Source organism: Sebastes fasciatus, chromosome 17 (assembly GCF_043250625.1).
Source record: "Sebastes fasciatus isolate fSebFas1 chromosome 17, fSebFas1.pri, whole genome shotgun sequence".
Lineage (NCBI taxonomy): Eukaryota > Metazoa > Chordata > Actinopteri > Perciformes > Sebastidae > Sebastes > Sebastes fasciatus.
In genome coordinates this window covers 19,631,092-19,657,827 of record NC_133811.1, presented here as the reverse complement: position 1 = coordinate 19,657,827, position 26,736 = coordinate 19,631,092, and the positions used below count along the sequence as shown (strand labels likewise).

The 26,736-nt window shown below is 38.0% G+C and overlaps 3 protein-coding genes across 12 annotated transcripts in view; 2 read left to right on the top strand and 1 right to left on the bottom strand.

The window, feature by feature from the left end:
* The window catches only part of LOC141754781 (type-4 ice-structuring protein LS-12-like), a 409,136-nt gene that overhangs the window by 258,799 nt on the left and 123,601 nt on the right, over positions 1–26,736 (top strand). The gene's annotated exons all lie outside the window — the stretch shown is intronic.
* Positions 2,147–5,599, top strand: LOC141754213 (relaxin-3 receptor 1-like). 2 transcript variants are annotated; one of them, XM_074613128.1, is made up of 2 exons: positions 2,147–2,502; positions 3,799–5,599. In XM_074613128.1, exon 2 carries the CDS (start codon positions 3,932–3,934, stop codon positions 5,135–5,137), a length of 1,206 nt encoding a protein of 401 aa, XP_074469229.1. In that variant the 5' UTR covers positions 2,147–2,502; positions 3,799–3,931; the 3' UTR covers positions 5,138–5,599. The 2 variants fall into 2 exon arrangements, with proteins under 2 accessions (XP_074469229.1, XP_074469227.1); XM_074613126.1 differs by having other exon boundaries at positions 3,793–5,599.
* Positions 10,049–26,736, bottom strand: part of LOC141754772 (ras/Rap GTPase-activating protein SynGAP-like) — a 50,873-nt gene continuing 34,185 nt past the window's right edge. For 8 of the 9 annotated variants that reach the window (XM_074614038.1, XM_074614036.1, XM_074614037.1 and 5 more), the window contains 6 exons: positions 25,663–26,244; positions 23,337–24,005; positions 23,020–23,181; positions 22,200–22,411; positions 17,649–17,721; positions 10,049–14,909 (listed from right to left, as the gene is read on the bottom strand). In XM_074614038.1, the coding sequence (XP_074470139.1) occupies positions 14,886–14,909; positions 17,649–17,721; positions 22,200–22,411; positions 23,020–23,181; positions 23,337–24,005; positions 25,663–26,244 (1,722 nt within the window). In that variant the 3' untranslated portion in view covers positions 10,049–14,885. The remainder of the gene's footprint in view (positions 14,910–17,648; positions 17,722–22,199; positions 22,412–23,019; positions 23,182–23,336; positions 24,006–25,662; positions 26,245–26,736) is intronic. The other variant, XM_074614042.1, reaches the window with a different exon arrangement.

Genomic DNA, 26,736 nt, shown 5'->3' with positions numbered 1-26,736 from the left:
GTCATAATATTCTGAGGAAAAAGTGGTAAAATTACAAGACTAAAGTCATAACTTTAAGAGAAAAAAAGTCATATTAAGAGAATAAAGTCATAACTTTACGAGAAAAAAAGTCGTAATATTATGAGAATAAAGTCATAACTTTACGAGAGAAAAAGTCATATTAAGAGAAAAAAGTCATAACTTTACAAAAAAAATAATATTCATAATATTACAACTTTTTTTCCTCGTAAACCTATGACTTTATTCTCGTAATATTATGACTTTATTCTTGAAATCTCAGATTTATTTTTTCTCCTCAATGTGGCCCTAATACTCCGTCGTACCGTAGACCTACAACAATGATAAATAAAAATGAAAATGTAAACAAAAAACAGTTATTCATTTCCATTTTTAAAAATCCACAGGGAGCCACTGGAGAGGAGCTAAAGAGCCACATGGGGCTCCAGAGCCGCAGGTTGCTGACCCCTGGCCTAGATCTAACAAGCTCATTGATGAGTTTTAGAGGTGCTGCTTGGAAGATTTTGTTAAAAGCTAGCCAGGCTAACCGTTTCCCCCTGTTTCCACTCTTTGTGTCTCCTGGTGTGTGGTCTGTGTTGGTGCTTGAAGTTGCAGACTAAAATATAATTTGTGTTTGTGTTCAAGTATCTATATGGTGTACTTATAAACAGGGTGAATGATAGCAAAAAGCCAAACTGTTATTGTTAAAAGCTCAATGCTGATCAAAATGGATACCAAAAGATTGAATTTAACAGATCTGCATCTCTGTGTGTTGATATGAGGCAATAATTAATCTGCCAGTTTGTTAATGCAACGAAGATCTTAGTCCGATCAAAACACCTGAACAGCCATAAATAAAATGTTGCAAGTTTAATTCTTCAGTTGTTTTTTTTAATAATTCAAATAAAGCTGCGCAACAGAGGAAAACATTCAGGCTGAAATTAACGCGTTATTGTGTCTGTGGCACGTTGTTGCCGATGACAACGTGAACACTCAGGGAGGTGCGTGTTTTGTTCAGCTAGTTTATGGAGATGGCTCAGATTTGACAGACCAGCATTAATCAACTTCCCCACTCTTCCGCCTATTCCAAGCTAATCTCATTTAGTCATTCACTGCTGATGTTCTTTCCATCAAGGATTTATAATGAAGAGTCATCTCTGCTGCTCAATCTAATCTGGAAGCAACGCCCCAGATATATAAATAGAGAAAAAACAAACAAATTGGCTTTGTACACGTTTATTTTCTGTCAAAGTCAAAGGCATTTTTTCCACCTGCATTCAAGGTCCAAGTGCCTTTAACATACCATCAATATGTTAAGCACATTGTTACCTGCAGCCTCTGTGCAAAGACCCAGAAAGACTCATCAACCATTTAATGTGAACTGTTTACTCTGGAGAAAGAGTTGTGTGCTCTATTTAATTAATGCAGAGGCAAAGAATAGTAAGCAATACGTGTAAATGTTGAAATTGTAGTAATTCATTAACCTTTCCTGGCAGATCCTGAACTGGATTTGATGTTTGAGTCGAGACTAAACAATACATTTTTGAGAAACCTTAACAGTGCTTGTTGAACAAGGACAAGAAAAACTGTGATTTTCAGTTGAAAAATATAAAAAATTAAAGCAGAATTTAAAAAATGTATAAAAATAAACTAGACAAGCACCCAATTGACCCATTTTTTACTTATCCATTTTTTCTTGTAGCCCTTTTCAAAACGCAATGTTACAAAGTGTTTTCCACTAGTGCTCTAACTAAAACAACAAAACCAAACCAAACAAATATATGCACTGCTCCATAAAACAGCAGGTATGAGTTGCAGTAAGGAAGAAGGAAGGAGGGTCAAAGTACAACACTAGAAAGCACACAGAAAGCACATATTAATTTTCAGGGCTATAGGTAGTCAGACCCATGATATACTATGATGTGGCCATTTGAATTTACGCTGTTGCTGTAGCTTCAAATAAAGGTAAAAATGCCCATATTGCACGATTGCCTCTAGTACGTGTGTAATTTATAATTGCATGATGCATTCAAGAGTTAAGACAGTTAATGTGTACCAGTTATAGGAAAACTGGAATATAAAAAAACAGATGGATAACAACAATAATGAATAAACATTTTGTTTGTTTCTCTTTGTTATCTAACAAATTTGTAGACAATCTGATAAAATGTAGAGAAAAAAAAAAAACTGAATCCAAGAAAAAACAACTCTTTGTCAGGATTATTTCTCTTTAGTGTATTTTTCCCTTTGTAGGGGTTAGTTTGTTTTATTTTTTATCATATCTTTCCACCTTAATCTGTAGTTTTTTTTCAGTGTTTCAGTAGTGCCATTGAAGGTGATTTCCAGTCTTAATATGCAGAGAGAAGGGTGGAGCATGAATTCAAGGTGGGTGACATCCACATTGTTGTTGTTTGCCCTCGAGAAAATCCCATTTTGTGCAGCAGAGCTGGTGACTACAAGAAAACAACCTGCAACCTGAAGAATTAACTCCTTTATCATATCCAGGTAAGATTCATTTTTCTCCATATAGCTTAAAATATATGTATAGAAATATGACATGTAGATTTTTATCTTAAACAGGCACATATTCAGTATTTTTAGTTTACTGTTCTATGTCTGACAAAAGTTACTCCAAAAGAGAACTGTTGTGGCATTGCAAATCACAGTCTGCCAGCTCTCTGTAACTTTAAAGAGTTTAGAGTTGGTTAATTATTACACTTTTTATTGAGCACAGGTTTAGAAATAAATGGAAACAACAATACCTCTGCTATGTGTCTGGCACATTTTGCTTCAAAATGTATTGTCTTTTATCCTCAGATCTGGTGGTTTTCAAGTGGATTGTGCATATTTATGATGATGAAAACGTATACTGACATAAATATGTGAGAATTAAGCAAATTATTCATTAGTGTTAAATAAAGTCTTTTTAAACCCAATTTCGAACCAGTAACTTTTACCAATCATTTTGCTTGCCTTTTGCTCATACATAACACGTTTTGGGTTGATACAGTTACAAAGTTAAATGTCAAATTATTGGCAATTTTTTTTAACTTCAAATGTACTTTGAAAGACTACATTGTGACTCTAAAGATCTGAGGAGAAATGAAACATACAGTATCTGATCTACACTACAGAAAATAATTTCCTTCATAAAGGTACCATAGTGAGTGAAGAGTGAAAAGACACATGTATCTTACTCCTCTGAATTACCCAGTTTTAATCAGATTGTTAATATCCGTAAGGTCAAAATCTTTCTTTTTTAGATGCTAATCATGTAAAGTGCAAAAGGGATTTATAATTTCACATTTATATATCTTAAACTCTAATTTTCAAAAGTGTATCTGCTAACTGAGGAATAACACATGTCAGTTATCTGGTAGATTATAACATATGTATAATGAAATGTCTAACATCAAATATTTATATTGTTTCATTAAATATCAATACTTTGAATACTAGTCACACATTCTATAGTGGTTGGCCATTAACTTGTAAAGATTATTATAGATTATATCAATGTAGATCATATTATGTATATATTACTACATGATAAAAATAGACTCTGGAGGAAATCCTGACAGGCCTTTTCACTTCAAAGGGTGAAATTAGTTTAATCACTTCATCTTTTTATTTGTTTCCTCTCAAAGAAGTTTGATTCTTCGAGATCTAAATTAGATTATCTAACTCTGCAGGTAACACTCAGGTGTAATTTGTTTATCTGACAAGGCTAATGTACTTATTTACTCATAAACTGCTGCACCTATTATGTAATAATCATTTCCTCTTTCCTTGCAGGGATAGATGACCGTCAGCTGATAAACTGACAACCAGAACTTACATTTTTAGTCCGGTATCGGCACAAGGAGGACAAACATCACAAACAATAGCTGGACAACCTTAACCCTCAACAGGATTGCCTTCAGAGTATAGCAAAATGTCAGAGACAGACTTCAAGAGACTTGAGTTCTTCCACAGTATCCTGAATGGTTGCATTGGAGGCCCATCCTGTAATAACTCCCATCTGATTTTCTACAACACGAGCCTCGACAATGGGTTCGAGATTTATGACGACGATGGATCCCCCTGGTTAAGAATAGTCATCTCTGTGGTGTACTTGGTTGTGGCTACAGCAGGAGTGTTGGGGAACCTGCTAGTGCTGTTCCTGCTGTATTCGACTCACACCATCACCACAGGCATCATCAACTTCTTTGTGTTCAACTTAGCTTTGTCTCACTTGTTGTTCTCCCTGGTCTTGCCATTCTGGGCCGTAGACATTGCGATGGACTACAGCTGGCCTTTTGGCGCGGCCACATGCAAGGCCGTGTCCTTACTCACTGGGCTCAATGTCTTTGCCAGCTGCTTTTTCCTGACAGCTATGAGTTTGACCCGGTACTGCTATGTGGCCACTGCTCTCAAACCCAGCGCCTCCCTGTGCAGCAGATCATGCACTTCTCCGGTGGCCACAGCTTTTATCTGGGCCGCAGCGCTCATAGCAGCAGCGCCCCGAGGTTTGTTCGCAGACCTGAGACGTGTGGGCAGTGGCAACGACACAGCATGCCTGCTCCGTTTCCCAGATGGTACGGCCTGGCTCGGAATAAACCAGCTTCTGCGAATAGTGCTGGGATTTCTGCTGCCCTACGCCATTATCATCCTCTCCTACATGCTCCTGCTGCGCTTCCTCTGTCGGCATAAGCTGAAGGGCAGCAACACTCGGCGAAAGGCCGATATTTCAAAGTCTGTGGCGGTGGTGGTGCTTTCATTCTGCGCCTGCTGGTTCCCCTACAATATCCTCACACTTTGGGGCGTCCTGATCCAACTTGACATCGTTGATATCAGCCCCTCGTTCTACTTGGCTCAAACATACTTTTTCCCTGTGGCCAACTGCTTGGCTTTCACCAGCAGCTGCTTCAACCCTGTCATCTACTGTCTGGTGAGAAAAGAATACCGTGTGGCTCTCCATAACGTGCTCTTCAAATTGAGCCTGGCTATCACGTCCAAGATGCCCTACGGCATTAATTCTGAGGAGGTGTCGGGACAAACTGGGCGGCTGGCCATTCCACTCAATAACATGTACAGCGATACTGACACAAGGAGATACGCACCTCTGTCAACACTTCCAACAGTGGTGTCCACCCTGTAAAGCATCAACACAATGATCAAATTAACAAGGATGGTGTGTTTTTATTTCAAGAGTTTTGATGGTGTGCTTGAGGAGGACCTGTCTTTTCCTGTAAGGATGTAAAGTATGTATATTTCAGATCTATTAATGTGAATAAGCTGCATCTTAAACACGCCTAAGCTCGTGTGGGTCTTGTGTTTTACAGTTTTAGATGTCTGAGTGGGCTGCACGACTTGAGTCTTATACGTAGGCTTAATACAAGTTTCAAATTAATTCACTAATCACTACAAATTTGTCCTATTCTCCATCTTGTTCTTATTGTATTATTGAAAAAACTCATGTACAAATGTCTATTACTGCAGTTTGGAACAATTAATATTGCTGTTCTGTATGTCTGGATTGTGGTTGTCTTGTCCAGGTGTGAACACGTTTTTGTCATTTGTTTGTATAAAAATTAATAAATAAAATTGTTTCTAACCTGCACTTTTTACTACTTATTATGTTTTTGGATGTCAGCCACACCCACAGGCCACAGTCTTAACGATGATTGGACAGGTTATTCAAATTTGATCATAGATACATCAGATCAGGATAAACCTCTTTAGATGTACCGTTCTGTCTCAAGGGTTTTACTACTGTTTTGATAATATACACAATATCAAACATTTTGTTGTTAACAGACTAAGATTAAAGACTTAATTTCTGAAAAATTATGCTGAAATTGTTGTGTGTTGCTGCAGCTTTATAACTTTCTACATAAAATCTGAATTTTGTCTCTCTAAACAGTCTGAAATATATCATTTAACATCAAAACTGAAATATACTGTATGACCAATATTATGGAAAAATCCTCATTTGTCGCTTTTTCTGCCTCCTGTGATCCCAGTACACCACAAGATGGTGTTGTTGTTCAACTTTAAAAACTGAAAGAAGCTCAAACTGATCCCACAAACATTCATTACAGCAATAGGTACAGATAAATAGAGGAAGTTAAATAAAAAAAAAAAATTATAATAATAAGAGGTGTATACAAAATTAAAATCAGACATAGAATAATAATACAGAATACAAAATAGAATCAGAAGAGCATTTGGAGACAAAAAAATCGTAAGATACAGTGACGTGGTTAAAGTGACAGTGGTGTGCTTAATAGCAGAAGCGTTGGCAAGTCTATGTTAAAAATGTACACCAGACTAATATATTAAGTAATGGTACTTGGATGTCTCTCTGTATTAATGTAGAAATTAATATAAAATAGAATATGATGCAAAGTTCAGTCTACCATATTAACATCTATAGGTATATAAATGTGTTTTTTTTGTATGTGTGTATACTGTATGCTTGTTTATATATGATATACATACAGTATACAGTACATACATACATACACTGTATATACATGTGTATGTTAGGCCTGCACGATATGAGGAAAATCTGCGATGTGCGATATCACTGTTCAATATTGTGATGACGATATGACTTGGAATACGATTTATCGGTCAGCACTAGTGTATGTGTATGTGCATGGTTTTGTTTGTGTGTGTGTATTATATATTTAAGATAGACATACAGTATAAGAGTTGACTAAACATAAATACATTTCAAGCCAACATGACTCATCAAAGGAGTGTGATAGTGACTGACAAGAAATTGAAGGAGCAGTGGGAGCTGTGAAACTGATTCTTGCAGAGATCTGTTTGTCAGGTAGGCGGTTGTCTGCAGTCCTTTGGCATCATGCAGATCTCTGATTAGAGAACAGCTGAAATCCCACTCAGATGTTCAAGTGACATGAGAGCATACTAAGCCAGGTTGTGATGAGTGACATGAGAGGATGGACTATCATTGGTTGTGACACATTAGAGCTGTGAGTTGACAGACGGGGTCTACAATGCTTAGATTGGATCATCGCTTCATTATTTGTGGGAAATGGAGCTGCGGAGGCTTGTAGAAGTCAATTATCAAATCAGCAGATTGTGCCGTTGAAGGAGCATCGTTGTTATTGATATGAGCAAGTAGAGACTTGGCCTGAGGTCAACAAACATGTGACAGATTGGGCCTGAAGCCTATTTCGAGCTGGAAATGGTTGGTTGGCGGAAGCTTTGGGATGATTAAGTTGAATATTAATCTGAAATTTACAAACAGTATTTTGGCATATAAAAGCGAGAATTTTTTTTTTTTACTTTAAAGAAATATTCATTGATTTTGTTGGCCACTTGGGGGCAGCAGAACAAGCTGAAAACAACACGTGGTATATTATGTCCTTAGAGAGGTGATATGGTGAATGTGTGCACCTTACACCTCCTCCACAATGAGTGTGTTTACATGGACATGAATACTCCAGTTTTTATCATATTCAGGATATGTTTACATGGTACATTGTGAAATCTGGTTATTCATATCCCCATATACTGTACATGATAAATACAAGTATCCCGGTTACTGATTACTGCATGCTATTTGCACAGGCGCCTGTGATTTTTAATGTGTAATAAGAGCGACAGGAATAGGGTATATGGAGGAATCCTGAAGTTAAAGTCGATACTTTTTGAGAGCTTTTTCATGACATACTATACTATGACTTTTTTCGACATACTATACTATGATTTTTTACAACATGCTATATTGTGACTTTTTCGACATTTTTCAACATACTGTACTATGGCTTTTTTTTACATGCTATATACTATGACTTTTTTTTTTACATTTATCAACTTACTATGAAATTTTTTTTTTTTTCGACATACTACACTATGAATTTTTCATAAAATTATTCGACATACTATACTATGACTTTTTTTCATAAAATTATTCGACATTCTATACTATGACTTTTTAATTTTTTCAAAGTACTATATTATGACTTTTTTCGACATACTATACTATGACTTTTTTCATGAAATTTTCGACATACTATACTATGACTTATTTTTTTCCGACATACTTGTTTGGTGGATTAGATGATTGAACTCTCTATCAGTAACAAGGAACAAACAAGACATACATTTATTGGCAATTTTACACTTTATTCATTTAATACACCGTAAGGAACCTCAGTAGCGGTGGAAGATCCATACGCAGTCACAACAGCCTGGCATCTCCTCCTCATGCTGGTCACCAACCTGGTCACACGTTGCTGGGAATAGCTGCAAATTATTCGATATACTGACTTTTTTTCATGAGATTTTTCGATATCCTATACTATGACTTTTTGACATGAAATTTTTCGACATACTATACTCTGACTTATTTTTTGGACATAAAAAAAATAAAATAAGTCATAGTATTGTATGTCAAAAAAAAAAATCATACTATAGTCTGTCAAAAAAATAAAAACAGTCATAGGAAAGTATGTTGAAAAAGTCATAGTAATGTATGTATAAAAAAAAGTCATAGTATAGTTTGTCGAAAAAAAGTCAGAATTTAGGATGTCAAAATTGTTTTTAAAAAAGTCATAGTAAAGTATGTCAAAAAAATAAAAAAGTCATAGTGTAGTATGTTGAAAAAAAGTCATAGTATAGAATGTCGAAAAAAGAAAGAAAGTCATAGTAATGTATGTCGGAAAAATAAAAAAGTTATAGTATAGTATGTAGAAAAAATAAAAAAGTCATAGTATAGTATGTTGAAAGAATTTCCTAGTATAGTTTTGTTGAAAAAATGAGAAAAGTCAAAGTATAGTATGTCGAAAAAATAAAAAGTTATAGTATAGTATGTCGAAAAAAGTCATAGTATAGTATGTCGAAAAAATAAAGTCATAGTAAAATATGTCGAAAAATAGTCATAGAAGAATGTTGAAAAAATAAATCAGAGTAAAGTATGTCGAAAAAATAAAAAAAAAGTCATATAGTACGTCGAAAAAGTCTGAATTTAGTATGTCAAAATGTTGAAAAAAGTCATAGTATGTCGAAAAAAATTAAAAAGTCATAGTATAAAATGTCGAAAAAAGAAAGAAAGTCAAAGTAATGTATGTCTGAAAAGTAGAAAAAAGTCATAGTAAAGTATGTCGGAAAAATAAAAAAGTTTTAGTATAGTGTGTTGAAAAAATAAGTCATAGTTTAGTATGTTGAAAAAACGTCAAAGTTTAGTTTGTCGAAAAGAATTCATAGTATAGTATGTCTAAAAAATAAAAAAAAGTCATGGTATAGTATGTCGAAAGAATTTCATAGGATAGTATGTCGCAAAAAAGTGAGAATTTAGTATGTCGAAAAAAAGTATTAGTATAGTATGTTGAAAAAACATCATAGTTTAGTTTGTAAAAAAAATAAAGTCATAGTATAGTATATCGAAAAAAAGTCATAGTATAGTATGTCGAAAAATAAAAAGCCATAGTATAGTATATCAAAAAAATTTGATAAGTCATAATATAGTATGTAAAAAAGTCATAGAATAGTATTTTGAAAAAATTAAAAAATCATAGCATAGTATGTCGAAAAAATTAAAAAGTCATAGTATAGTATTTTTTAAAAAAGTCATGGTATAGTATGTCAAAAAATAAAGTCATAGTATAGTATGTTGAAAAAATCAAAAAATCCTGGTATAATATGTTTGGAAAAAAAGACAGAATTTAGTATGTAGATTTTTTTTTAAAGTCATAGTATGGTATGTCGAAAAAAAAAAGTTATAGTATAGTATGTCGAAAAAAAAGGTATAGTATATCAAAGAATAGAAAAGTCATAGTATAGTATGTCGAAAAATTTTGATAAGTCATAATATAGTATGTAAAAAGTCATAGTATAGTATGTTGAAAAAAGTAAAAAATAAATAAATAAAATAACAGTGCCATAAAAAAGTAATAAAAAAAATTCGCACCAGATCCCCTGGAGGGTTAAATAGGTGATTACGGCCCTGATATACAGTAATGTAACCATACTTGCAGTCAAATTTCTAGAAATACTAAAGTAGCTCACTTATGTACTTAAAATAAAAAATCGTCAATTAGGGATTTATTAGTTTATTTAAATCACTCGGAAAAATCACCTGAAAAATGAATACATTCCCTTTGTTCAAACAAAACAAATCATATCAATCAAGTATACTTACACTAATAATAATAATAATTACAAGCGCAATCATACCTACAATAACTACCATAATAAATAAAACTACCAACATTAAACATCCACCATACAACATCAGGGGACTGGAGGGTATGGCTTATCCATGGGGCATGGCTTATTTCAAAAGAAATGTCAAGTAAATTAAGGTATTACATCCAGTAGGCCCGATTCAAGTCAGAAATCCCACTAACTATATATTTGTGACACAGTAGATCAATTGTGCAGAATAATAGCTGCCGAAAAATACTTTGTTTCATTCCATAATGATATACATCCATTTTAGAAACATAAATATGTTGATAGATGTTAAATAGCCTTATTCAAAATATACAAGATATCTCATTTATTAGGTCCTACTTTAGCTGCAGCAAAGCGGCAGTTATTCTCCCCTGGGTCAACAAAGGTTCATACATCCTCTAAAGTCTCATGATTCTGTAAACATAAAGCACTTCTTCAAAAGTAACTTGAATAATATTCCTCACAAAGTTTTATTACGCTGGAGCATTTGTCACATTTTTCATTTGGGCTAAGAAACCAAAACTCGTGTTCCATTTTTATGTAATAAATAATACGAGAGAAGGTGTAAATTAAACTATTTATATGGATGAGATGTGGGCCGGGAACGTACCAAAATAAAAGCAGAGTAGTTGCCTTTGCACAGACCCCTCGTTTGATGTTCTTTTTTTAATTGTTTTTAGCTTTAATGGTCATTTGCCAAAGATTGTGTTTCAATAGTTTTGTGCATTTGGCATTGAAGATATCAAAAGTTCTTGCTAGCAATATCTCTGTGTTCCTGAGAGTCTGAGGAATACCTGGAACACTACCAATCTCATCCTGTAATTAAAAGGAGATCTGTATGAATATAATGGTAATGGCACTTAAATACAATAGTAAACAGGACTAACTTTAGAAATGGCCCTGCGATGGCAAAAGATATATATATATGAAATCCTAAAATAGCAATAAACGAGCAACCAGTAAAGAAATTTATATATTTTTTTCTGTTAGCGTTGTCTCTTAAATAAATGGTGGTTTTCTAGCCACATGGAATAAAGTATCCTCTCAGGTTGTGGTATAAAGATTTCAGAGGTAGCGCACTGTACCCCTGCAGCTAACACAAAGAAAGTTTCAAGAATACATGGGCATATCGTAGATTTTTATGTCTTTATAAACATCTGTCAGATTACGGATTGCAGCTTCTCATAAAATAAAAACAGAAGTGCAGTTTAACATTTCAAAATACTGTATTGCAATGCAGGCCAAATAAATAAAACGCGTATTTCAAAAGATTACTTAAAACTGCAATCCAGTATTGTTGAAAGCACCACTGCTATTTTGGTTACACAAACATTGGCGAGATACTTTTAAGAATGTGTCTTCTTCTTATTTCACAGGACAGAAATGTGCTATGCTGGGAAATTATTCCGCTCTCATCCCACGAACGCAGTCTCACCATAGCACTGTAGTTTCTGGATTGCAGCATTAAGAGTTAATAATATAAGAATCGTTTTTTACCACAAGTTCAACATGCCTGAAGGCCTACCCTTGATTTTGAATACATTTTACATATAAGAATAGATATACATTAAGCTATTTTATACATTTCTGGTAACATAAACATATAACTTTGTATCATTTGATATTTATCTTAAAAGAAAATGTCTTTTTAAAGGCAAGAGGTTAAGATAAATTATATCAACCATGAAATTTGTAATATAAATTATTCTGACTAACATACAGAGTCAACCAACCAACACACTGCTTATTAATTCATCACCTGACTACAAAAAAAGGACATTTAATATACAAAGTTTACAAGTCTTTTTGTATTGGCATTGTTATTTTGGGCCTTGTGGCACAGACTGTAAGGCAGTCAAATCCTATGCACATATACTACATATCCCTGCTTGGAAACTCTTTATTGTTCTGTTGTTTTCACGGTCGCTCCTCTTTTTGTTTTCCGGTCATTTCTCTCAGTACTTTTATGTTGTATAATGCAAAAGGCTGAATGCCACCCTCTTCTGGAAAAAACGGAAGAGTCAGCAGGTTGGATAAAAAAAGATGCCTTCCGATAAGAAAGCCATGTCAAAGGTTTTTTTGTACATTAGAATAATATCTGACAACAAATCGACTTACTCGTCCTCGCATTTAAAAAGCACATGCAGAACTGTTGCACATCTATGCTTCAGAAACCTTAAACACAACAGATGAGTAATTCACTACTTGCTATAATATGATTTGTTTCCAGTTGCACGTAATGTTTATAATCATAGTTATTCAAAATGTATTCATACAGCACTTTTCAAACCAATGTTACAAAGTGCTGTACAACGAAACGTGAGAAGGCTAAAAAGATAAATAATGAAAATGGCAGACATGAAGGCCATGATTGGGTTGATTCATTACTTTTGCGGCTTGGTTAGTTTAGGCTGGTTTTAGACCAACACTGTCTCTCAGATGGAACGGCAATGAGACAAACATTCATTAGGAACTGTCAACTAAAGATGAGCTGCTGTTGCTGCTTGAGAAGCTACAGCTGTCACTATCATCTTTCAGATATTTCTGATAGCATAACCTTTCTTAAAGATTATGTTAAATATATATAGTATAAAAGAAAGGGGGAGGGGGCACTCCAGTGAGTCTATTGCATTTACATTAAGTTAGAGGCCTTGTAAGAGACGGATTATAAAAATGGTCAACATCGAAGCAGCTGAGGCTGAGATATCCGAACTCTTTGATCCCATTTACACCTGGAATTAACATGCAATCTGTATCTGGATCAGGAAAAACACATGTAAATGCAAGGTTTAGGGCGTTTTCATATTAGGTACAATCGATCTGTACCGAGCTCAAGTACGATTTCCCCCCTCTCAGCTTTCACATTAGTAATGTTGGGCCGTACCCGAGTACACTTGCGTCATCATCCACGTGTATTTGTTTGTGTTGAGATCAGCTGTTCTAGTGGCGGAGCATCGTCAAACACTCCATTCATCGCCCAACCCCATCGCCTACTATTGTTTATACTTTAAATTCAATATGTCAGTCAGTCAGTCTGTCGAAAATGAATAAATAGTAAATAATAAATACAATGAATGATAGTTAAAAAAAAAAAAAAGCTAGCACCTGCAAACTGTATTTCCGAAAAAAAAAGATTGTGTGAATAATTAGTCAAACCTGTAATGTGAGTGTTCACATTAGTTTGCTGGAATGATCACACTGGTATGATCATATGCATCAAAGGGTTAAATCAATGTTATTTTAGAGAAAATATAAAAATATCGACATATATACAGTATCGCAATATAGTCTAAAAATCTATATTTATAAGCCGTATCTCCCAGCCCTAGTCAGTGGTATTGTTTGGCATACCAGGTGTAAATGCAAAAGACCGTGGATGGGATGCCATTATCCAGATAATGTATCCAGATACAGATCATATACTAAAACCAGGTGTGAATGGGGCCTTATGCTGGACCCTACATTTCCCATAATGCAACCATATGCATCTTTTCATCTCTGCCTGGTTAATGCCCATGTCTGTCAAACTCCACAACCCCAGTTTGAAGCGCAGATATTGTGTTATAAATTTGGAGTCTCCAAGCCCAAGTTGAGATATTACTGTCTCAGTTTTATAATATCTTTTGTGGCTATGGAGGAGCTTTGTCAAGTCTGTTTTTGAGAAGTGCTGTACTTCTGAAAATCGGTCGAGTGCCCCTTTAAATTAAATATTTTCTTACATATTCACCGCAATTTTCCTTTCATGTCAGGTCTTTTATGAAGCACTTTGTATCACTGTTTTGAAATGTCATATATAGTCGTTATCATGATTAATATTATTATTACAAAGTGAACAAAACACATTATGATGTCAGATTATTTATGTAAAGTATTTCCATTTTTAAAAAGGTTTAGTAGAAATACTTCTTCTATACACGGAAAGAGAGACTGTAGTTCTGGCTTTACACTGTGTGCCGAAGGAAAATGTAACCAACGAGAAGGTTTTGATTGTATTTAAAGCAGTTAGTTGATTGTAATATTAATTTGGCATCTTTTCAGATGGGATGGCTGTACTATAAGGGATGCAAAATCATAACAATAACCACCTTTTGTAGGTGAAAATATCTTTGCAGTGAGAATATGTTACTAAATGATTTAATCAGAATCAAATAGTAATATAAGTCTTTGCTTGGGCAATGCATCTGAGGATCATAGATGGCAATAGATCAACTGATTTAACAACATGCTTGTTGCTTGTCACAGGCGTCACCATGAGGGGATATTGTGCTTGTTAAAGCCTTTTTCTACATTTTGTCTGCAGCCACTTAAGTGAGAAGCGAGTGTGCTGCTTGTAGCGGGGAAAAATCATGAATCCGTCTTCATCCCCAGTGTGTTACGCATCTCTTCTCACTTCTTCCGATTAAATAAAGAAACTCATTAGGTACAGTATTGCCATTGTTGTGGCATTGGCTTATATTTCAGTCAAAATGTGCAGACGATTCACTGCACATGTTGGTCCTCACGCTAAACTGATTGTCAAGTTCTTGTACAGGCAAAGTTTGAATATGTGCAAAGTTTTTTACGAACGTGAGATGAAGCCTCCAGTGGTCCTGCTGGATCCACTGCAGAGCTTCTCTTCATGGGTTTTTGTAGGATTTGAATTAGTCTTCTTAGACTCGTGTGACCATCATGACCTCTGGTCACATGGGAATTGGCAGTCAGGATCCTGGGTGGCCATAACCCTGGTTGATAGAGTGAAGGAAGAGAAAACATATGAAATATCAACTCTCCATTTACAGTTTCACGAGGGCGAACGTTTAAAGGAATAGTTAGACATTTTGAAAAATAAGTTTATTTTTTCTTTCTTGCCAAGAGTTAGATGAGAAGATCACTGTCCAAAATACTACTCTCATGTCTGTAACAGTAAATATGTAGCATAGTTTAGCATAATGATTGGAAACAGGGGGAAGCTGCTAGTGGCGTCACCTGGCCTGGGCATTCTGGGATGTTTTCTCCACTTTGATTGGTTAATTGTCACTAAAGAAAACGACAGTGTTGTCATTTTTTATCTTCAGTGAACAGAACGTAGGCAAGGCGAGACCAATCAGAGAGGGCTTACAGGACAATACGTGAAATACTTGTGTTTTATTGGCTGACAGGTCTGTCAAACGCTAGCAAGGTGAGCTCATACAGTCACTCATGGATACAAGGTCAGAGAAGGGAAGCAGTGGCCCAAACATCCTCTCAAGCTGAGCCAAGAAAACAAGGTGAGTAAATGTCTGTAGAGTTCAAAGTTATGTGAACATGATATGAGCTGCTACGCCGCTGCTGCCAGCCCTTTGCCTTTCATAATGATCAGTTATATTTATTTTAGACAGTAAAAGGTTAAGAAGCATGTGCTTAATTGAAAATAATAATCCACAATTAAAAGCTGGTAGTCTATTAATTTATGGAGCTGTGCAACTCTGCCCTGTAAATATTTCAGAATAACGCCCTTGTGTTTATAAATGAAGAAATTCTGTCTACGGAAGAAAAAAAACGCTAGAGGGCTTTTATTTTGAAATGGAAAGGGGAAGTGTTTGGTTCAAAATTAATATTGACTTTTTTCATGTCTGACATATTCTACAGATATAGACATTGAAATTGCAATAATATTGCTGGTATGATGTCAATATACAGTCAAAAGATCATTTTCACTATTCACTGTGAATCGCGTGTGGCATGCGGAAAAATAGGCGAGACCGTGAATCTCTAGAAGAGACACGCTGCTCACACCTGTTAACATAGGCGCCGAAATAAATCTTAACGCAAATATTTGTACATATTTCATATTTTTTGTATTCTAATTTTCTTATTTTTAATTTTAGTACTTATATTTCTTTACATATATTTTGTTTATATTGTAACATTATGTACACATTGTAGCATTATATACATCATTTACATGTTACATACTTCTTTATTTCTATTTTCTTACATTTCTTATGTTTATACAAGATGTCAGTCTCGCATCTCAAGTTGCTAATCGGACTGTAAACAATCAGCAGCGCACGGAAAAGAAAAAAGAAAGTGATACACCAGAACCACAGAAATATAGCCCTTTTCCCTTGGAGGTTTATCTGTTGTCAGACCGGAAGCTGATGGGTTCCAAGATTACTTAACACATTATATCTTGTTTGTTTAATCCATACAAAAACCAAAGTGTAAAAATGTCGATTTGCCATTTTGCGGGGTGTTACGTGCTGGAGTATTTCTCGGCGGAGACTCCAGGAAGTTGCTACTCCTGTCTAGCAAATTGTAATTTTTTAGTTTGTGTACTAAACCTTTGGACAGAGCCAGACTAGTTGTTTCCACCTGTGTCCAGTCTTTGTGCTAACCGGCTGCTGGTTCTAGCTACATATTTAACGTACAGACACAAATCGTATTGATCTTCTCATCTAAGTCTTGGCAAGAGAGCAAATTAGACGCATTTCCCAAAATGCTGAATTATTCCTTTAAATCTTAATTCAGTTTTCTGTCTATGGGAAAGAATTGTTCACACTCACACACACAGCAATCAGCACGGCTCTCCTAATCTGAAGGAATAGCATTTCTCAACACTTAATTGGACTATGAATCCAATAACTGAAACATTCAAGATCACGAGAGTGTTGTTTTTATAGCTAGGATTATAGTTTGAGCCAAAAAGGACGGCTTGCAAGCTAATCCTGCTTTACTACACTTTAAATTGGGCTGCAGAGTTTGGACGTGTATTCTCATCACACACTCATAGCCTGTTGGTTTAAGAAGTCTGTTGTAAAAACAATTGCAATCTCACAGTAGACCCAGTGGAGAAACACTTCTTTATATGGTCTGAGTTTTCAACAGGCAATTTTGTCTATTTGCTCTCGATATTGAGCGCAGAAAGAAGATGACAGTGTATTTCAACGACAGCAAATGTTGTTTCTCCCGAGTTATTTCGGCGTAAAAACGACACACACACAGCCTCTTCACCTGCGTCACAATCGGGTCACAATCCAGCCCACATGGTGCATTCACGACGCTGAGCCCTGCGGAATTACTGTGACGCGGCTGGTGAGTCACAGTCAAGGTTTTCTGACGATGGATGCGTTCAGTGGTATAATAATAATCTTTTTGTGGCATATAATATTCAGTTTCAGTGTTGGAGACTTGCTATTCCTTCGCAGAACTAGATTAACCCCTGCACATGAATTTAAGCTCCATCCAGCTCTTGATTTTTAGGATGTTTTCGCTCTCCCCTGAAGCGTGTGCAGTAAAAATGGTGGAATGTTATTTCAGATGTGACATAAATGTACTTTGGAAAGATGGGAATAGGTGAAGTGCATGACAGCTGCAAACTTTTTCCCCTGCACTGGCTTTGGCAAATGCGCAGCATGTGATGTAAGAATGATGCAAGCTGTTTTAGGACATGACTGGTTTAGCAAATAGGGATGATAAAAGATGTAGACACAGGCACAAACCTGGTCTGTGAGGATTCGAGGCTTAATATCAGGAATGGCACCCCCTCTCAGCTCATCTTCCACAGCCATGAGTCTGACAACAGGGAAATAGAAACAAACATACCGGTTGACAAAAATAAAACTAAGAAGCCGGTGTTCTTCAAATTTACTCTAGGAGTATGTGGCCATATGATGATATTAAGGTCTTGACATGTTTCTGGGTGCGTTCAGCTATCCTCAGAGCTTCCTGAAGCTGAATCGGAACTGTCTTCAGGACAGTTCAGGCAGTTCAAATTCAGCTGTTCAGATAAACAAATTGTGAAATGAGTGCGTGCGGGATAGTTCGGTGTGCACCCATCTGCTGTATTCAGAGGAAATGTTTAATTTAACTCAAGCAGGATTTCTACCGAATGAGATGTGAGCTCTGCATACTCCCGTCCAGCTTTCAGAAATAAATTGAATGTGGTGCAATAAGCTTTTCATTAGGTAGCAATCCCGCTTTATTCCATGAAACATTTCCTTCAAGTGCATGTCGCTACAGTTAGAATTAGTCTGGGTTTTTTTTTTCCTTCGGTCCTTGTAATCAGGTTACTGAAATAAAACCAACCTCGTGAAGTGTTTAGTTATATTAAAGTATGAGCCTAATGGGTATGATTTTTTGTATTAGTTGTGATATTTAAATGAGCTTCATTTAAAGGGAATAGTTCCACATTTTAGGAAATTTGCTTATTTGCTTTCTCTCTGAGAATAGGATGAGAAGATTGATACCACTCTTTGTTAAAGGTACCCCGTGGAGTTTTTGTCCACTACAGGTGCTATGTGTTGATCAGTGTTGATCTCCATTCTGGTTCTACAGGGTTAGGCTTAGTAATGCAATGCAAATTTTCAGAAAATCTGCAAAAGAAAATGCTAATTAATGTGCGTTTCCAACCACTGCTGTAATGCGAGTGCCAGTAAAACTTCAGACGGCGTAAAACAATGTAGAAAACATGATGTAAATATGATCTTTGTTTGATTCATGTACTAAGTTGTGGAACGTATCACGGATCTGATGTTTTAGACTGCCGCCATTTTTCATCTCTTCAGTGGACGCTTAAGTCACAATACTTCATGTATGTCATGATTTATGTGCTAAGTTTGTTTCCATCGCACTTTGCTTTTATTGATACACCAACCTTTCCACCTCAGCCAAGCGTAAAAAATGTCTTCAGAATTTTCTGCTTTTCCACTCAGGTTTTTTATGCCCAAATTGAAAATGCACATAAAAAGGGCTGGACATAAACGCACATAAATGCATGGGCTTAGATAACACAATACAAATTGTTATGTTAATATAATCTGTGTTTGTACACAAACTCCACAGGGTACCCTTTAGTCTGCACCTAAAGCCAGGAGCAGATTAGTTTACCTTAGCATAAATACTATCAACACCTCTAAAGCTCCCTAATGAACATGTTGTACCTCATTTGTTTAATCCAAACAAAACAGAACTGTAAAAACAACAATTTGTAGCTTTAAGGGGAGTTGGCTAATGTTTGCTAGCTGTTAGCCCTCTTTATGCTAAGCTATGCTAATTACCTCCTGACTCCAGCACAGATATGAGAGCAAGATCTTCTCATGTAACTCTCAGCAAGAAAGCAAATAAGCGTATTGCCCAAAATATTTAACTATTTCTTTAAAAATGGATACATATGACATCATGCGGGTTGTATTTGAGTGAAGGCAGAATGAGTAGGATTTTCCTAAAAAGGGGCCAGACCAGGAGCGATTTGCATAGGCATTGGGGTCGGGTGCAATGTGAGCCGGGCGGCAGGCAAAGGCGGGAACCTAGGCGTGCTGACCCTCGGCATGCTGACCCTCGGCATCACAGACTGGCTCTGGGGACGTGGAACGTCACCTCTCTGGTGGGGAAGGAACCGGAGATGGTGCGAGAGGTGGAACGATATCAACTAGATATAGTTGGGCTCACCTCCAAACATAGTACTGGTTCTGGAACAAAACTCCTGGAGACGGGCCCGACTCTCGCCTATTCTGGAGTTGCCCTACGTGAGAGGCACTGGGTGGGTGTGGGGATATTCACGAGCCCCCGGCTGAGCACTGCTGTTTTGGAGTTCTTCCTGGAGAACGAGAGGGTCGCCTCTATGCGACTGTGAGTTGCTAAGAGGAAATCTCTGACTGTTGTTTGTGCTTATGCACCAAAAAGCAGCTCAGACTACCCAGCCTTCTTAGAGGCTCTGGGTGGCGTCCTGGAAGGGACGCCAACCGGGGACTGAACACCCTAGGCCAAAGATCGATGATCGACTTATCATTCGCCGTATCATTAGATCTGCAGCGTATGTCTTGGACACTCGGGTGAAGAGAGGAGCAGCGATGTCAACTGATCACCACTTGGTGTGTTGCGTTTGAAACTGCAACAGACAAATCCTTCTCATTCTGCCTTTGGTCATATTTTGTGAAGGTCTTAAAGTTTAGGAAAGGAAAGATTGGTATTTGATACTTTGATGCTAGATACTTCCTTCACTAAGCACAGATGTGTTTGTCTGTACGTTTTCAGCAGACCAAAAATATTTCTTTAAATGGAGGCAATTTAAGAAAAAATAGTAAAGCTGGTCACCACCTTTACTTTGGATACGTTTTCCCCTGTAGATGTTTCATTTGCTTTTACACTTCAAGCTTTTCACTCTAATGAAATAATATATATCTATATAGACACACGTGTGTGCGTGTCTATATATATATATATATACACATATATACATACCTATACTGTATGTGAGTGTGTGTGTATATATATATACATACAGTACGTACACACATATATATACACATACATGTATACATGTGTGTTTAAATATATATATACAAATACTGTACATATATGTATACAGTATATATATATATATATTTTATTTTTTTTTTTAAATCGGTGTATAAACACATATACATATAAATGCATAACATTCACCACTGCATCTCCATACTCTTTCACTCCTGTCACATGTGCTCAGTGTGAACCTGCTCTCATCTGTGAAGAGAACGGGCGGAAATGGCGGACCTGCCAATTCTGGTGTCTCTGGCGAATGCCAGTCGAGCTGCACGGTGCTGGGCTGTAAGCACAGGTCCCACTAGAGGATATCGGGCCCTCATTCCAACCTCATGGAGTCTGTTTCTGACAGTTTGGTCAGAAACATGTACACCAGTGCTCCTGCTGTTCCTCCTCGCACAAAGGAGCAGATACCGGTCCTGCTGCTGGGTTGATGCCCTTCTACGGCCCTGTCCAGACCTTCTAGTGTAACGGCCGGTCTCCTGGCATCTCCTCCATGCTCTTCAGACTGTGCTGGGAGACACAGTAAACCTTCTTGCGACCGCACATATGGATGTGCCATCCTGGAGGAGCTGGATTACCTGTGCAACCTGATTGGGCTGCAGGTACCGCCTCATGCAACAAATAGTGACAAGGACACTAACAGAACACAAAACTAGAGAAGAATCAGTCAGGAAGGATAAGGAGAGAGTAATTGTCTGTGGCCACCACATGCAAAACCATTCCCTTTTTGGGGGTTGTCTTGCTGCTGCCTCTCCATTGCACCTGTTGTCACTTTCATTTGCACCAAAGCAGGTGAAAGTGATTCACAATCATTTGTGCTTCCGAAATGGACAGATTGATATCCCTGAAATTTAACTGTCTTGGTGTTATACTGTGATGATTAAAGGGACTGTTTGTAACTTCTTACACGTATAAATCAATCCGGGTCGGTGTCCCATGCGCGCTCGTGTGTGGCTGCGCTGTTCAGACTCAGACTCCAACACAAACTACACGGAAGCACCAAAACCGCAAAGTTATATCTAGTGAAGCCCGTCTTGCAAAACAGTGTTGGCCGCGGTCTGAGGACGCGGGGGAGACCGTACCTTTGGTCTCCAGGGCCGGAGTCTCTGCTGTACTCTGCCTGCCTGCCTTCACTCAGCTCACTCCACCTCACGTTCATGCGCGCTCACTACACACTGCAGAAGAGTTAGTTTAGCTCTGAGAATATCTAGTGAATGTACAGTGGACGTTTGTGCAGAAATAAATGCTGCAGCTCCTCCAGACCAACGGAGGTTTCCCGTGTCTTGTGAAGTGACGGGGCTCCGCAACGAGTTACGTTATTGTCTCCGAACGGGTGCCGGTGTCTCCCCTGTTTCCTCCGGCCGCGGTCGGGAAAAGCCAACACTAGGATCAGCAGTGATTCATGGAGAGACCTTCGTCTGGTCAGCTAACATTACTACCAAGCAGGTGAAATATAGAGTGATATTGTGGTTTTAGCTGACGTGTGTCGCCTCACTGTTTTGACGGATGCTCGCTAACATTCAGGTAGCGCCTGCACACGGGACACAGGACACTGACTTTCGTTGACTTAACGGCCACAGGCGGCGCTGTTACAACCAATTTCTGATTCTTACAAACCGTCCCTTTAAGTGTTCATATATATATAGTATATACATATACAGTATACATATATTTCAGTAAAGTGAAAAGCTTGAAGTGTAGCAAGTTCTGAGAAAGCCCAGCAGTTCAACCTGAACACTAATTACCTGTTGATGATGCCTTTGATTTGAGAGTCCTTCTCCACTTGCTGCTGCTTTAGACGGCGCTCACTGTCATCCAGGCGGTTCTGATACTGCATTAGGATCTTACTTGTCGTCTGTTCCTGCGACACAAGTCTCTGCTCATATTCTTCAAGCTTGCGATGAGACATTTTCAGCCGCTCCTTCAAGGAATATATCTCGTCTTCGTACTCTTTTACCTGAAATTTAAAAAAAAGTCACTTCACCTGTGTTGTCACTGTTATTCAGAATTCTTCCTGAATGATGAGTGATTTTATCAATATAGACACGGCTCTGTAGTACACCTCTCTTTGTGCTAAGCTGTAAGTGGGGAAGACCAGACAAAGCTGCAGTGTCACTGTGGTCGGCTTAAATATGTGAAAACACACATTCAATGCTGTGCACTGCATGGACATGCATTTCTAATATAGGCAACAGTGTGGGAGTTGTTCATCATTTACAATAGTCACCGTTATGAAAGTCATGTATAATTCTGTTATAGCTCTGATTAATACTTGCAATATGGCAGAATAGGTTGAAACGGTGTCACTGCAGTGCAGGTCATGTACATGTAGGAATTGCTATTATAAAAAGCTTATGAAAAAAACTAATTTAAATTTTTATACTATCATGTTTGAAAAGAAAATTAACTTACCAGATAAGAGATTTTTTTCTAAGACTCCTATTATTTTATCCTATTATTATTTGTTTCTTTACTTTTTATATTTTCAAACCTAATATTAAGCATTCATAGGAAGTAAATGAGTTTAGTTTTTTAAATAGGTGGTAAAAAAGAAAAAGTGCTGACCCTCTCTAGTCGTGACTCATCCATGCTTTTGGAGTACTCTTTCAGCTGACCCTCACGGTCCGGCCGCAGGCTCTCGATGTCAGCAGAGAGATGTGGCATGTTGGACACCCAGGCGACTGTCCGTTCATTGAGACCCTGGGCGTTCAAGGTCGACTGAGAACCCTGAAACAACAACAACAACACAGGTCAGTCATGCTTTAAATACATGTCTACATGTTAGAAATGCCTTGAAAACATGTAAATGTAATGTAATACTGTATAAAATGAGACACTGAAGAATTGTCAAGCTTTAAATTAAGATATGTAGTTAGATTGACCTGTTTATTGCCTGGTTTGAGCAGATGCTGCTGTGGCGGCTGCAGTTGTGTCTGTAGAGACTTCTTGGAGCTTTTTGTGGGTGTGTCTGTTGACTCCTCTGCAGCTGCTTGCGGGCCCTGGTTCTCTTTGGCGGAGCTCGTCTGGTACGGGAGTCCGGGAGCTGGGCTGTCTGTTACCGACAGCTGTGATTCCTGTTGTTGCTGCTGATGTTGCTGATGTTGCTGCTGAAGTTGCTGCTGCTGCTGCTGCTGATGTTGCTGCTGCTGCTGCTGCTGAAGTTGCTGTTGATGTTGCTGCTGCTGTTGATGTTGCTGCTGCTGTTGATGTTGCTGCTGCTGCTGATGTTGCTGCTGCTGCTGATGTTGCTGCTGCTGCTGATGTTGCTGTTGCGGCAGCTGCTGAGAATGGCGCAGTTTCGGCTGACTGCCGAAGTTTGTGTCCGAGGAGTCGAGGAGGAGGTTCCTGCTCTGCGGGCGAACTTTCGGAGGTGTGGCGGTGGCTGGAGTGTTAATGGACCGCTGGGACTTGAGGTGTTGTGGCCCAGCCATGGAGGACTGGCGGGAATGGTGAAGAACTGTAGTAGGTGGTGTGGCCAAGGAGGCGGGGGTTCCCGTCCCAGTGGGCGTCTGAGATACAACTCCCATCAGGTGCTGCTGCTGGAGAGACTCCTGAGAGGAGACAATAAGGTGATACACAAAAAAACAATTTAGAAAATTAAGCAAATGTTTAGAGAGTTGGAGAATATCCAACTTTGATGCCCCCTAGTGGTACAATTCAATAAGACACAAAGCCAAACAGCAGTGCACATGGCTATCCTATTGCATTAAAAAAAACTTATCAAAGGAATACAAATTACAATGCAGTTACAGTGCAGTGCAAGAGAAGGGAATAGCCCCAAATTTAATTAAATAAAAGGCAGTGGCAAACAGAAACGTTTTTAGCCTAAAATAACTTGGAACAGACATCAGGTTTTCTTGGTTTGTTACAGATATGTGGTGCACAAAACCTGAATGCTGATGCTTTGTTTTGACTCTGGGGACAGAAGCAGACCCGTCCCAGTAGACCTGAGAGGTCAGAAATGTGTTTTGGCCCTAAACCATTTAGTGCTTTATAATCCAACAGTATGTATGGATACATTTATAGCTTGCTGTCTAGCTTTATAGGTAGAGAGATGGATGGATGGATGGATGGATGGATGGATGGATGGATGGATGGATGGATGGATGGATGGATGGATGGATAGATGGATAGATGGATAGATGGATAGATAGAGCTGCGTTCTGACACACCATCTGTATTAATAAAACAGGAGGCTTGTGATGTTTGTTCCATTTAGGCCCACGCAGCAGGACAGAAATAGCTCAAGACTACATGACTGTATCAATAAACACTATAATTTTGCATCATCAAGACGCAGCCAAAAAGGTCAGTTTAGATTAATTAAATGCTGTTCCAAAAAATACAAGAATCCTACTGAACTCATCAAACAAGTGACAGTTTAATTTAAGTTTATTTGGGCTCCCGTGTGTTTTAAAACAAGTTTGACACTAATTGTACATATAATAATTGCTTATGCATAAAATAACTCTTCTCCAATGTGAATCAGCTTTTACTGGAAACTCCAGTATAGACTCTCAAGAGATCTATGTCTGATTTGCAGTGCACAGAGAGCTGTATAATATAATGATATGTGTAGTGCCAACAGTTATCATCTGCCCTGAGTGAAGCAGAGCGGACCAGTAATGATCCTGCTTTAGTGTATTGTCTGTCGCATAAAAAGAGTCCCTCAAAAGTGCCCTCACATTACTGTTAGATTTGCATATTGTGCTGCTCATGAGAGGGCCATTCCTACTTTATTTGGATCCGAGCTTTGTTCTGCCACCTGACAATCAAGCCTGAACACAGTGAAAACAAAAAGTACAAGCAGGATCTAATGAACTGCAAGGGTGAAACTGAATCCATGCCGACATTTGCGTTTCTCAATCAAGGTGTTAAAATCACACTAAGAATAAATGACAAGACGAGTCTGTTGGGCAATTTGGCTTGAAATAGGAAAAAAAACAATCCAGGTATTTTTAGGAAAAACTGAGAAAATTAATTCTTGGCTGTGACTGTCCTCATCACATTTGTAGATTCAGTAGTGATAATGATAATACTGCATTTGTATTGAAATTGAGTGATTGCTAAAATGAATGTAATCCAGAAGATCTACTAAAGCATATAAGAGTAGAAAGAACAAGGCATATTTGCCGTTTTGAGCTTGAATATAACAAACTGTCTTTCTGTAAAATTCAAAGTGTGTGAAGATAAGTGAGCGATTTTTACCTGAACCTGCAGTGACAGCTGGTGCCAGGCGTAGTCGTTGCTCTGATTCTGCCGGGTGAAGTCATCACTGTAACTGTGTGAGTGGACAATGCTGGGCTGCACCAGACTGCTTTGTGACCGCAGGGCGGACAAGTCCTCGCTGCGGGAGAAAGCACTGTTGCCAAACGCCGGTGCATAGTCGTGGTGGCCATTCTCGGGCTCTGGGGCGAGGAGGAGAGGAGGGGGAGCAGGATGCTGAGACTGAGCCGGGGAGTTCTGGGCGGCCAGATGGAATAGCGGGTTCTGGAAAGACAGGGGGAAGTGCATGGCCGCTGCCGCCTGCTGCTGCTGTTGAGAGATGGATTCGGTGGGCCCCCCTATGTGGCCCATCTGGCTCAGCCTCAAACCGGAGCCCGAGGAGCCCGCTGGCATGTGCCCTCCCATACGAAGGGGACCACAGAGGTTGCCGAAGCTGTGGCCCAGGCCGGCGATGGAGGCTTGAGAGGAGGTGAGCATGTCTCCCACAGAGTTGAGGTTGGATATGCTGTTCATACGGGAGTCCTGAAGGTCCATCATGGACACACTCTTATTCACACTATGGACCTGAGAGAAGAAATAAAAGGATTTTGGACTGGATTTTGTTATATACAAAAACATTGTTCATGACGAAGAAAATGCAGATACATTTTTACATTTTTAAATGAACAGTAAATGTGTATATTTTTAGTTTTAAATGTAATTTAAACACATTTGGCTGTCATATATAGTTATATTGATGCCTTTAAACAGCTAAATGCATTTACATAGTTATGCTACACCAATGTTTTTCTTTTCTGTTCTTTGTTTTATTCAATTTAAGTTTATTTCCTATGTTCTTAAAAAAAAAACAGAATTATTGCCTCGTGGTTGTATGCCTCCGCCAACCAGTCAAGTTGCAGTTTACATCTATCTCTGTCCAAAATGTCATCACTTCATAATTTTATCATTTCAGACATTTGTGTGACATTGTCATGATTAGCATATGAATTCTTGAGTTGTGGCCAAAAACGGGTTTTGAGAGGTCACAGTGACCTTGACCTTTGAACACCAAAATCG

Coding starts and splice junctions, on each gene's coding strand:
- LOC141754213 (XM_074613128.1), top strand. CDS start 3,932: ATGTCAGAGACAGACTTCAAGAGACTTGAGTTCTTCCACAGTATCCTG.